This window comes from Clupea harengus, chromosome 6 (assembly GCF_900700415.2).
Source record: "Clupea harengus chromosome 6, Ch_v2.0.2, whole genome shotgun sequence".
In the NCBI taxonomy this organism is placed as follows: Eukaryota; Metazoa; Chordata; class Actinopteri; order Clupeiformes; family Clupeidae; genus Clupea; species Clupea harengus.
This window is the reverse complement of record NC_045157.1, coordinates 30,850,485-30,864,119: the sequence shown is the minus strand read 5'-3', so window position 1 is coordinate 30,864,119 and position 13,635 is coordinate 30,850,485. Positions and strand designations below refer to the sequence as shown.

General features: G+C 40.6%; 1 protein-coding gene across 1 annotated transcript in view; it reads right to left on the bottom strand.

Moving 5' to 3' along the window:
* The window catches only part of slc38a8b (solute carrier family 38 member 8b), a 25,743-nt gene extending 15,886 nt beyond the window's left edge, over positions 1–9,857 (bottom strand). Inside the window, 3 exon segments of the mRNA XM_031569742.2 lie at positions 1,049–1,247; positions 5,335–9,396; positions 9,791–9,857. Coding sequence (XP_031425602.1) covers positions 1,049–1,247; positions 5,335–5,532 — 397 coding nt within the window. The 5' untranslated portion in view covers positions 5,533–9,396; positions 9,791–9,857.
* Positions 9,858–13,635: the final 3,778 nt, after the last annotated feature.

Below are 13,635 nucleotides of genomic sequence, written 5' to 3'. Positions count from 1 at the left end.
TGGCTTATCTGCCCTGTTTTGTCCAAGAGATATGTTTTGTTCTTTTTTGGATCGTCTGTGTTTTGGGGATATTCCCTACCTTCTGTTCTCATCTGAATCTTCTGTGTTTTTGACAAGACATTTTCCAAAGAGCTGCACTTGGATCCTACCTTTGCTCAGCATGATACACACTAGTTCAACAATCCAGCAGCCTGGGTTCAATCCCTGACTCCGGCGTGACACTTTGTGTATGAGCTGAACATTCTGCTGTATGCACTTCCAATTGAAAAGTGTCCATACCCTAAATTATATCGTTGGTGATATGAATATTTATATAGGCAATTCTCATTCAGTAGACAGCCACTGGATCAGCACCAACTTATTTAAATTCCATAATTCAGCGTTGTTCAAACTTTCAACCACTTCCTCTGATGAGAGTCTGTTGTTTTTGCCTTCTTAGACATCAGTCAAGACTCTTTTCGAGATGAATGGCTCCCTGCGGTCTCGTGTTTGACCCCTTCAACACGCCATATCAAGACACCACAGTGTGGCACTGGAATTCCCCTTGACTGTTTAAAATATGAACTAATGACATGTATCTCGTACGTTACGATATGAATGGGATGTCAAGACATTATAGAATGCCACAAGAGGTTAAGAAGGAAAGATAAGAGTATAAAAGTTCCAGACCCAATTATGTTCAAATGAAGAAAGGAGAAATTAAAGGTGAGTTTTGCGGTTCTATTCCAATCTAGTAAAATTCAGCAAATCACAGTCCTCTAGCTGTCTGTTCAGTGTGTATCAAGGGGCTCTAAATGGAAAACAAACATAGTGGCTCAGACTGAGCCATAAACAATTCCAGCCAATCCACACTTTGCTTCAGGAGTACGGAAGGGAGTGGTGTAACTGGATTGGCTGTTATGCTTAAATATTTTGCAATATTTTGCCAGAATAGTAGACTCTACCTTTTAAGTATAGCACACATGTCTAGAACAGAGACAATTCAGGCTAGCATATTAAATAATAATAAATAATAATAAAAAAATGTAGAGACAAAAATCACACTCACATTTCTCAAGCTGATCCTGTACCACCCACCAGAAAGGCCACCGAGATCATGAACAGGTGAAGACGAAGCAGACCTCGCACAGCTGGCCAATCCTGGGACCGCATACGTCACGCACCACATCCTGGTAAGTGTTTTGCCTACTTACTGATGAGGCATATCCCAGGATCACCAGGCCACTAATCAAGAACACCAAGGATACCTAGGGTTGAAAACGAAAAGTGTCATAAGAGCGCATTTGAAATGATACCATAGATTCACTTCAATGAGTCCATCACAACAAAATTACAAAAATATTTCAGTCAGGCCTCACAAGGGTGCTTTCCGTCTGCAATATATATCTCAGAATACAGATCAGACATTCAATCTTTTCTGATTGTATGTTTTAATTTAAATAATCTGTTTAAATAACTAATGATTTTTTTTTTGCTTATCTTCCATTGCAGGAGTTAGTGGATGGAATCTTAGAGAGCCTAAAAGGTATTATTTTCCTAATATTTTTATCAGGAACATGTTATTTTTATTTTTTTACTTCCTGTCATCCTGAGATTTTTTTCTTTTTTTTAGTTTTCTTCTTGTCTCCTTCTTAGGGATAGAGGACAGTATGGAACACCTTTGACAAATTTGAATAGATGGCTTTCTAAAGAACTACTCAATGTCTCTTGATTGCCTCAATGTCAATTGCCTACATTTGCTAAATTTGCTGGTGTAAACACTAGAAGCTACCTTAAATCAGGCTAGTTGACTGTTTGATGTGGTAGATATACTGCAGATTAGATAACTTAGTTCAACGAGTAAAATGCTGCAACACTGCAATAAACAAAACACAGAAATGATCGGTAGAGCGGTATGAAGCTGTGATATGTAGTTTCTGGATGCATTGACTTCCAGAACATTGCTGAGCGCTGAATTGAAGAGTAGTGTATTCTGTTACACTAGTATATAATTGACAATATAATATATTAGTGCTGTCAATTGATCACACAATTTGCTGTGATACATTTTCCTCTCTATTGAAATGCAAAATCACAGAATTAATGTAGAATCAACACAAAGCAGATACATACTGCTCTATACAATCATGACCTCACAACAGATACATACTGCTCTACACATTCATGACCTCACAACATTTCTTAGTCAATGCTTTTTTTATTGCTTTATTGCAGCAATTAATTCGTTGGATTTAGAGGTCTAATCTGTAGTCAGTCCATGCACGGTAATACCACATAAAACAGGTACCCAGCCTGATTTAAGGTAGCTGCAGGCTGTATAACAGTTCATTGTAAAATTGTTGTTAACTGGGAGGCCTAATATTAGATCTTTAATTTTTGCTGTGACAGAAGCTTCATGGTGTTAATTAATGCGCTCAGGAATTACATGACCTCTGGCATCACTTAAAGTTACCCTGTCACTCCAAATTCGTTTGTCACTACTCCTATGTGGAATGGCATGCTTTATCCATGAGGATATACAGTGTAAACCCTTCTTCAGATTGCTCTTTCTGCATATGGACTGCTTTATTCGGCTACAGCTCAGCAGTGTAGTGCTTAATGAGACACAACTGGAGACACATAGCATAGGTTGCTTGAATAAACTGATGTTTTAAAATGGTGTAATGAAATCATTTTGACGATTACATTATATTATAATTTAGTCACCTGTTCTCAGAAGGTTACGTTTAAGGGTTTGACTGCATGCCACTGGTGTTTTGTGAAGGAGTCGGAATGTTCAGTGTAGCCATGGACGGATTAAGAAACCACGGGCCCCTAAAATTTATGAAAACCATGACAGAGACAAGTTTGCCATTTTGAGGGAATATATTGCATAAGGGATCTAAATTAGTCCAAATATAAATTATCCTTGATCACTGTCGCATTAAACTAGCGACACTTTGACATCCAAATGTTCGGTAACATTTTAGAAAACAGGGTCTGCTTTGCCTACGAACCTTCCACGCTGGCTGCATTGTCTATAGTTATGCCCCTGGCCGCAAATGCACATTTTCTAACACAGGCACAGGTACAGTCAATTAAAGCAATTAGCAAATGAACAAAATACACCTTTTTCAACCACAAATAAGAGATACATAACAGCGACTTCACGCAGAGGCTCTGGCTTAGGGGGCTCCCTGAGCTCATGGGCCCCTGGGCCTGGGGCCCGGTAGGCCCGTTCGTTAATCCATCCCTGAGTGTAGCTATGAAGTCTCGGTCGACTTCAAACATTTCAACTAACCTAACTTAATCACTTAAATAATAAAGTTTAAACTAAATTACACCCGAAAGTATCGCATTTGTTAGCAATCTCAGGAAATGCTGACACTTCAAATCACACCACAAATTCGCCATCAACACAACTCAATTTGTCACAATATGCATTTGATTTGAAAGTTAACCACTTACAATTTCTGCTGATGCTAGATTTAAATGCACCGATATGTATGAAAATCTCAGAGTTATCTGCAGGTTTCCAAGGGGTCAATATATCAGCTAACAACAGCTGGCCTACAGTGCTGTAAGTTACGTTAACTAAATGTAATCACTTATCTAAAACCTTTTAGATAACTTGCAGTCCGGAGTATCACAACTTGTGACAAGATGATAAAGACAGACCATTTCAAATCCATACAAAGCATAATTTGTCGAAATAGGCATTCGAAACTTCAACATGGAGATACCTTACATTCATGGTCATGGTGCAAGAGAGCCACCTCCAGTCCACTCAAGTTTACTCCACTTCAAGTGTGTGAGTTGGTTTCTCTCCTTTATACATCGCTTTGGATAAAAGCGTCTGCTAAATGACTAAATGTAAATGTTGCAATGTGACTTATATATTTGATTACACACCAAAATGAGTCACAGACAAATGAGATTTCATAACTGGCTTGAACTGTAAGTCTAAATATGATCCAACTGGCTAACTAAGTTTTAACACTTGTCAACATAACCTTGTCTTTTTGTGTTAGCTTACTTTATGTCCATGGTATAGGACAGCCATCCTGCACCATTTAGTGGCACTCCAAGACCATGGGACTGAGGCGGGCATGCTAGCAAGGAGGCTAAAACCGCTAGGTGCTAGTGTCTGTCGCTAGCACATTTCTTAAGGTGTCAAGAGTGAGCTTTACTCACTGGACAGCACTGTACCCGCTGGCTACCATTACACTAAGCTACTTCAATGTATAGCCCAAGCAGCCTATATTATACTGTACTTTGGAGAAGATACAGGAAAGTAGAGGGTACAAGCTATACCCACACTATAGCAGATAGTTACAGGTCTACATCATATTTATTATACATAAATACCAAGTCATTACCAATTACTTCTACACTCATACCCTGTACTTTCACTGTACTTTACAGTTACTTACCCTGTTATTTCAGTTGTAATAATAAAGTAATTTTAAGTCACATATAATTAGGACTATTTTTTAAAAGACAGCAAGATAAAAAAACATCTATACTTTACTTATTTGTAAAATGTTGGTAAATTACTTCTTATACTTCTACAATCATACCCTACACTTTTTTTTGTTTTCTTACACCGTAGTTCATAGCTAACCTACTTCTCCTGTTACACTGCCTGTAATGAAAGCAGATGACCATGTCATTACCAGGATGTCCTTTGCTAGTCATTTTAAGTAACCTGCAATTATGTTTAGAATTACAATGAATTTGAAATCATAGTTATACATTCCTTATTTGCTAAATGTTTGTAATTTACCCACTAATAAGTTAGTTCCACAATCATACCCTTTACTTTTTACTTATCTATTCTTACTTTTCTCTATTACTTGTCCTTCTTACTTATTTTTCCTTACACTTTACCTAACAGGTAATCACCCTGTAATTAACGGGCTGTAATTTAAAGTGTACGAGTACAAAGCAGTGAATCAGAGCAATAAAAGGTAATTTTGTGATTGTTTCACATCGCTTATCGCACAAATAAACACGGCCACAGCTCCGCACAACCCTGTCTGTAAGAAGGATTTTATGTGAAGCGCACTCTTCATTCTCCCGTCTACTAAACCTAGTCCACACATTAAATTAAATTATTTTGGTCGGATGTCTAAGTTTAAATCTGATACCACTTAATATGTAGGCTACCACGCATCCACCGGGAAAAAGTCAAATAGGCGCCTATGCTTACAGTAATTAACTGAATAACAATTGTAGAAGTAGTATGCCTACCATATACATTATATCACAGTTTAACACTGCAGATTGCATTGCAGTTAGAATTCAACTTTGAATACCACATATTGGGCAGGTGCTACCAATCTGCCGTCTTACCATTTCGACGCTTATGGCAACATTCACTCCACCTGCTTTCTCGAAAGCCCATGGAAAGTTCAGTAATCCAGCGCCTAGCGCAGACTTTAACATGATGAAAATGGCTCCAAAGGAGCCGAGGCGAGGGACATCTGACCCGCGTGAAGGTTTAGACAGTATGCTGATGCTGCGGATACTCTCTCGAGCCAACTCCTCCATAGTCTTTCAGTCGACTGAAATCGCTCACTTAAAATGTCTCTCCTGTCTCTGATATGGGAAGAGAGAGTTTAACTTTAATGAAACAAGTGGGAAAAGGTTTTGATGCCGTGCCTCTTATACTATAGCCAACCTCAGCTAGTGCAGTGTTTAATTAGTCAGAAGACGCGTAAATGCAGTGAAATCAACACAGGAATGTCACGTCTTGTGAAGATATCTAGAAGAGACTTGTTAGAAATTGCGTGACGAATTTTAGGCTACGTTTGGTAGAGCAGGGTCCCGTTGCTCCGTAAAATAGCCTTTACTCTCAAGTGAAGGCTTCGAATACAGTTTGATGATTTTAACAATACTTTCTCAATACTTTGTTTGCGTGCCACAGTACAAAGCAGTACTTTGGCGCCAGGACTATGCTGTGGGTATTACACAAAACATAATATGAAAACATGTGGGCATAACCAATTCAAAATTGATTTGAGCTTAAAACCATCTCCCTTTGCTGTCTTGAAGTTCATAATTGTAGCTCTAACTACACATTGCAGTACACAACATATCTGTTGTATTTTGAGTTGTTGTATTTTGGAATGTTGTATCATTCAACCATTTCTCAGTAAACTTTTCGTTTATTAATACATTTCTCCACTTCTGTTCTTGTCATAACAATTGTAGGAGCCATTTGGGTTCATGTTTTAATCTGGTCTGGGACACTAGATGGCACTCTACCTTAATTCGGCTCACACAATATATAGGTAGGAAAGTTCATGCAGGTATCAGGTATTGCTTGACGGAGGGAGAGCACACATAGCTTTTTGACCGCTTCATTTGTGTCATCAAAGGTCTGCAACATGTAAATTAATATGCAAGTTTGGATGTATGGAAACCTTTATTGATTGGATTACTGTGAGAAATAAAGTATCATAACCAAGAACGCAAAGTTGGAACGTTATTTTACATCTAACAAGCGCATCAATCAAGTGCTCAGTCAGCAATCCCTCTGGGCTTTAAGTGTAGACTTAGCCCATACACAAGTCAAAAAGCTTTCTCTCAGGAAGCCGACGCAGTAGATCAGGCTAAAGCCTCGTTCGAACCGAGCCAAGAACGTTGCAATCGTGGATTGTAGAGGAAGGAACATCACGTTTATTCATCCAGCCAACAACAACAAAGCCGTGGACAGCGCGAGGACAGCGTTCGTATTGGGGTCAACGTTGCTTCACCTCTCTGTGGATCTAAAGGCTATCATCTACCACCAGCACAGAAATCAACACGTCGTTTCGAAAGCCAACTGGAAAACGTTGCTGTACTGCGAACTTGTTGCTAACATTCGAACTGAGATGTATGAAATCACGGACAAGCCCACTGAGCCACCAGCTGATTCGAACAATGTTGCAAATGGCGCTGAGCCGCAAGGGGACAAAGAAAAACGTGTTGTAACATTAACTGCTAAAGCGTTTGCTGACAAAATTGAACGATTGCAGAAGGATAGGAGGGCTAAGCTAAACCAAGCGAGCATCTTAAAAAGAAAGATAAAAGAGCTTATACAAAAGGGAAAGAAAGCACAGGTCCAGTACACTTTTAATGAGCTGCTTAAAGTATGTGATGAAGCAAAGGGTGTTCAAGAGTCTGTGATGGGTATGTTACCTGAGGTTGAACAAGAGAAACATGATGTGTGGTTCAAAGCCCAAATGTTGAACATCACTGAATTTATCACACAGGTGCAGTTATGGATATCAAGTGTTGAACAAAATGTCTTCAATGATGATGATGATGATGGCATCAACCCTGATGACAGTATTTCAAATGTAGGCAGCCAACACTCAAGCAGGAAGAGTGCGTGCAGTAGTGGATCATGCACTACTTCCTCTGCAAGAGTTATAATAGAAGCAGACAAGGCAGCACTGCTTGTCCGTATGGCAGCGCTAAAGGAAAAGCATGCATTGGAGGAGCAAGAACAGCAAATAAGGATGAAAAAGGAACAACAGGAACTGGAAACCATGCTTGCCGAGTCTGCAGCTAAACTTGCCGTGCTACAGGCCTCTGATAGCCGGACAAAGGTGTCCAATGCATTTAATTCATACCTGGAGAGAGAAACTAGAAACGTAGCACCTGTAAACAGATTGGACCCATGGGCAAGCGCATTCAATCCTATACACCCAAGCAGACCCCAGCAGACGTCGCTGTCAGCAGCCAATAACCCATTAACGGCTATAAGGCCGTCTCAGGGAGCTAACCAACACCTCGCAACTCGACCAAAGGAGTGGACTAATTCAAACAGTCATCGTACACTGGAAAGGGAAACATTGATGTCGACTCATTCCCGTCCCAACACTCAACCAACAGATCAAAGTCAATCCAGAGACCTTCTCACAGTAATGCAAAGGCAAAATTAAATAACATCAGCACTCCTCCAACAACAACGCCTATCATCATTGCCAGCGAGAGATATCCCCTTGTTCGATGGAGATCCTCTGCAATTTATCTCCTTCATTAGAGCATTTGAACAAGGAGTAGAGGAGAAGGCCAGCAAGGGTGACTGCCTCTACTACCTTGAGCAGTTCACTAGGGGTCAGCCAAGGGAGCTGATCCATAGCTGCCTTCACATGATACCTGAGTATGGTTATGCTAAAGCAAAGCAGCTGCTGTGTGAATATTTCGGCAGTAAGTACAAGATTGCTGTGGCATGTATAGAAAGGGCTTTGTCCTGGCCCATAATAAACACTGAAGATGTCAGCACATTGCAGGCCTACTCTCTTTTTCTACGCAGCTGTTGTAACGTAATGGAGGAATTACAGTACATGCAAGAGTTGGATATGCCAAGTAATATGAGGGCAGTTATGTCTAAACTGCCATTCAAGCTCCGAGAGCAATGGAGAACCATTTGACATACTAGAGAAGACCGAACACAGAGCCCTGTTCAAAGACCTAGTGAAATTCATAGAAAGACATGTCAGAATAATATCAGATCCTCTGTATGGTGACATAAGCGACTTAGCATTTGGAATGACTGAATCAAAGGTTGCTAATAGGCCGAATTCCCATCAAAGAAATAGGATCAACGCAAACAGCTTTGCTACAAACATTGCACCTATGGAACCAATGGAGAATAATGGAGAATGGAGGAATGCGTCGCAAGGACACGACTCTGCAGTGGAGCTAGGTTGTGCGTGTTCATTCATTCATTACAGCAGTGCCAACAGTTCAAACATATGAGACCTAGAAACAAGCTGATCTTCCTTAAAGAGAAAGAACTTTGCTTTGGCTGCCTATGCGCTGGGCATAGGAGTCGGAACTGTGAGGGGCGGTCGACCTGTAGGACTTGTGGACAAAGGCATCCTACTGTACTTCACATCAACAGGAGAGAGACAGCCAATGCACCTTCAGAACCCGCCAAGGAGTCAGGGGGCCAAGTGTTAACAGCATCCCTGAAAACGAGTGGTCATACAGGGGCCGGAAGGGATCGCTGCCTGCTTCCCATCCTGCCAGTCCAGGTCAAGTCCGTGACAGTAGTCCCTGTGCATACGAAAAGTTAAGGAGCAACTTCTGTTCAGAGTGAGATTACTCCACTGCCAAAAGTTCATTTTTAAGGCTCAACACCCTGGGCTTCAGTTTCCCATCCTCCAAGCCCATCAAGACTTTCTGGGTAAAGTCAAAGGTATTCGCCAAGTCTTTTGGGTAACTCAAATGCAGAGCGTACATCAGTGCAAAAAGCATGACAAAGGCTTCAGCCAATGTGGAGAATTCGACAACTATGTTGCCCTCAAGCACAACAGCAATCCTCTCTGGGCAGAAGAACGTGGCATCTGTTTAATTGCCTGTGATCAGGAGGAGCCCAACCGATATGTCATTGATGTTTGGTTCATCAGACTGCGCCACCTGAAGACAAGAACAGAAAACTGTTATACGTTTAAAACTTGCAACTAAAACCTTAGATTTGAACAACAGAAGTGATACAACGTTGAATGACTTATTCTGCGATGACACAATCAAGCTCTGATGACAACAGGACAGTTCATACTCTACACCATCAGTGATTCTCAACTCAGATCCTCAGGGGCCTGCTGCCCTGCGTGTTTTAGATGTTTCCTTGCTTCCATAAACCCAATTCAAATGAATTGGTCATTATCAAGCTCAGAAGATGGCTGATAATGAGCCATTCATTTGAATCATGTGTGTTAGAAATGGGAAACATCTAAAACATGCAGGACAGGAGGTCCCTGAATAACCAGGGTTGAGCTGCTCTACATGCTCTAACAATAGGCTGACTTACATCCCACAGCTTAAGAAACCTGGAGTCATCGTCATGCAGATATGCAGGAAGACCACGGAGGACATCAACTTATTCTTGCTTGATTTGGGATGCTAAAACATTATAGCCACACAATATATATCGCAAGAATGAGCAGTCCAGATGAGAGTTCTAAGATAATCCACTGTAATATCAATCATCCAAGAAGCATAACCAACTCACCTGGCGGTCATAAGTGCTGAAGAGCTGATCCAGAACTTCGGCTACTCTCCCTGTGTTTGCAGCTTACTTCCTGAACAAGCTCTGAAGACGGGGGACATGTTGATCCAACTCGGCATAGAAGTGGTTCTTCAGGTTGATGTTTGTTATTCTGTGAAACTCGGCACAAATCTGCACAAATATGAAAAGACATGCCAAGATTGATGTAAATCTGAGTAAGACTGTCTAATTTATCACAGCCACACAAAAGAATTACAAATATACTAAGGAAAATAGTATAAAACGACTACGCCACCTGGTGCCTTTCACACCGAGGTATAATTGTACCTTTTGATAGAGACAAGCAGGCTCTCACACAGGTACGCTCAAGTAAGAACAGAGACGAGGTATTCAAATAGAAAAATAACAGTATTTATTAATACACGGCTAAATGACGTTTAAATATGGCAAGAGAGTGGGTAATGGCTGCCACCAGGATGGTAGAGGATATAGGGAGCAGCTGTTGCAGGGGGTTATCTGTCCTAGAAAAGGGAGTGAGACCGACATGCCACCCGTGCTCTTGATTCTTATGCCTACTCACATGTCCACAAACACACACACACACGACACAACACACATAGGCACAGGCACTGCAAACAGGTATCACAGCAATGGTGAGGTGCACGTTACCACTCAATACAATCAGTTCGGCATGCGTGAAGAGGAAGACTCAGATCTGGCGACCTGCCCCGCAGACAGCTGCAACACTGTTGTTCTGGAGAGGAAAGGGGAAGAGGAGTTTGGGTTAAGCCTAACTGTTAAAACCAGGCAGAGTTCAAGCTTTGGAAAAGGCTTACTCCAACTAGGGAAGAACACTGGGGCAGCCAGTACCACACCTATCGCTCTAGCACCGCAGGGAGGAGAGGGGACAATAATGAAAGAAATAGAAAGCAGCACGCTAAACCTAGCTTACACCTAGGTTTAGGCTAGGTCAAACAAACAAATACAAAAGCAAACAAACAAACCAAAAACTACAAAAGCAGGGTTTTTCCTGGGTCAAAATGGGTCTTCGGTGCTCCAAAAAAAAAATTGCGCGCTGTGCGCGCAGTCTGTGTTACCATGTCACCTTATTAGCTTACATTTTACCATTTCATAAATAATGAGGATATGCTTCAGGAAATCATTTTGCTTCCACTTTAGATTCAAATAGATTGACAAAAGTCCAAGCCCCATGGTGCTATCATGTATGGTTCAAAGATTATCAAGGTGTACCTCTTTACATATATATGCAAACTACTGAAATGTATATCAATAGAATCTAGAACTAACCAGTGGTCAGAAATGGAACACACAAATTATGAAATTCAAGTTTATCTATTATTACTATTAATTTTTATTATACAAACCTACATACCATTCTTTTTGTTTGTATTATTAAAACTGTCCACAAATATGTTTAATAGTGTGTTTAACTTCTATTGGCCCACCAATGGAGGCTGCGTTGGAAATCAAACTTTTGTCAGCATTTTGAGTGGACATTTCATTTGCATTTGTACAGGTGTATTCGTGCACGTCGGGCTGGCCCTCGCAGCGGAACGACAGTTTACAACCGCACCGGTTTATCAATGATAATATTAATTCGAGATGGAACACAAATCTATCCGCTCTCCTCCGAACGAGCTGAGCTTTCATTGATAAACCAATGCGGTTGTCTGCCTCTCCCGAGGCCCCGCGGTCTACTGGTACTCGTTCAAACGGGTAGACAAATCAAATAATAGCCTACACCTGTGTAGGTCCTCAACATAGCAGATATTTTAATACATTGAAAGCCATGAATACTGAAAATGGAATGTTATGTTCAAAATCACCGCCGACTGATGAAGTCCGGATGCATACGCAAGTTGAGTGATTGGCAGCTGGCCGCTCTGTGCATTCGCGCACCTCAGTTGCGTATTGTTCAGACAAGAAGACACGCTTATCAACTCGATTACTATTGATCAAAACAGAACGAGGTTTCGGCTGTAGCCTATACTTGAAACAAACTATTGAGACCATATTTGCTTACATGCATTGCACACGTGATGAATTGCGGCTTAATGGTGTTTTGAGCCCTCACCGTCGACTTCAAGGCAGCAGCTCACCCACCCCGAGCGAAATAATTCATATCTATAAATAACAGCTCACCTTTATCTTTTTAACCAGATTTGTAAACAGGTCGCGATCAATATTTTGCAGTACAATAGGCTACCTTGGTTAAAAATCGAATTACGGTAGATTAGGGTGACCAGATTTCCCTGGACCTAAAACCGGGACACTTTGCGTGCGACCGTAATGCTCGAGCACGCATACGCTTTTTATCCTGAACATGTGCCAGCCCAGCCCAGACATAGACATAGATTTTGCCAACAGCACACGTAGGCCTACTGTTTACAACATAATGGAGTATCTCAGTTATTATTCATGCATTTTCTATGTAGCCTACATATCTAAGAAAAAATATGAAAAGACATTGAGTGAGTTTTGTGTGGGACCAACTTTATTTTTTCAGAATTAAAGCATTCTTTTGGAAAATGTACCCACTGAACTGAAAAAGTTTGTGAAAAGGTATTTTTCATTGCATGGCAATAAACAAACTATTTTGAACTGCTGCCACAGGCTTGAACTAAAGTTATGGTGACACTTTACAGTAAGGGTACATGGATTATGAATTATTATTGTGCTTTACTTCATTCCTTTATATCTTATGAATCATCAGGAATTGACATGAGTTCATAGCCTCTCATTCATGACCTCATGCATGAACAACACATCAACTAAAGCATTAGGTGGGTACATTATTATGTACAAGTTGTGTTTAAATCAGAATTTGCGCAGTGATGACCACATTGTTTTGCATAAAAATAAATACTCATGATCATACTTATTAAATCATAATTCATAATGATGTGCTGTACCTAATGCTTTAGTTGTGTTGTTCATTTATGAGGTCACGAATGACAAATGAACACGTCAATTCCTGATGATTCATGGGATATTAAGGAATGCAGTAATACATAAATCATTAATGACATAATGCATAATAATACATATACTACATCAATGAATTCATGCGTGAATTCATGATAATTGTATCCTGTACCCTTAGCGTAAAGTGTTACCAGTGTTATTCCAACAACACACACACCCTATTGGAAACATTCATTCCGTATATTTGTTAGAGGAGTGAATTTGCTGAAGTATCATTTTATTGGCTAACGTCCCCTCCTCAGCAGCCCGCTTGAGCTCACCACTTCCAGCGCTAACATTGCTAAAATAGGTAGCTATGCTGCTAGCCCCTGCCTCTACCCACCTGGGATTATGTTTGGCTGTTTTCACATGATCTTTCACATCTGCGCAACCACCATGGCTTACAGAAAATTTGGTTTTGCAGTGTGTGCAGAACGCTGCATAATCATCGCCCTGGACTAGCTATTGATATAGCCTGACCGTTAAAACGAGACAGATAGAAGAGGCTTTTGCAAAAATCTTTACAAATATACATTGTAACGCTGGCTGCACAGATTATGCAGACACAGACCACTACGATTGACTGACACACACACACACACACATTGTTCAAATCATACGCTGGATGCTTTATTAGTCCTTCTATATGGGTTTAGTTAATG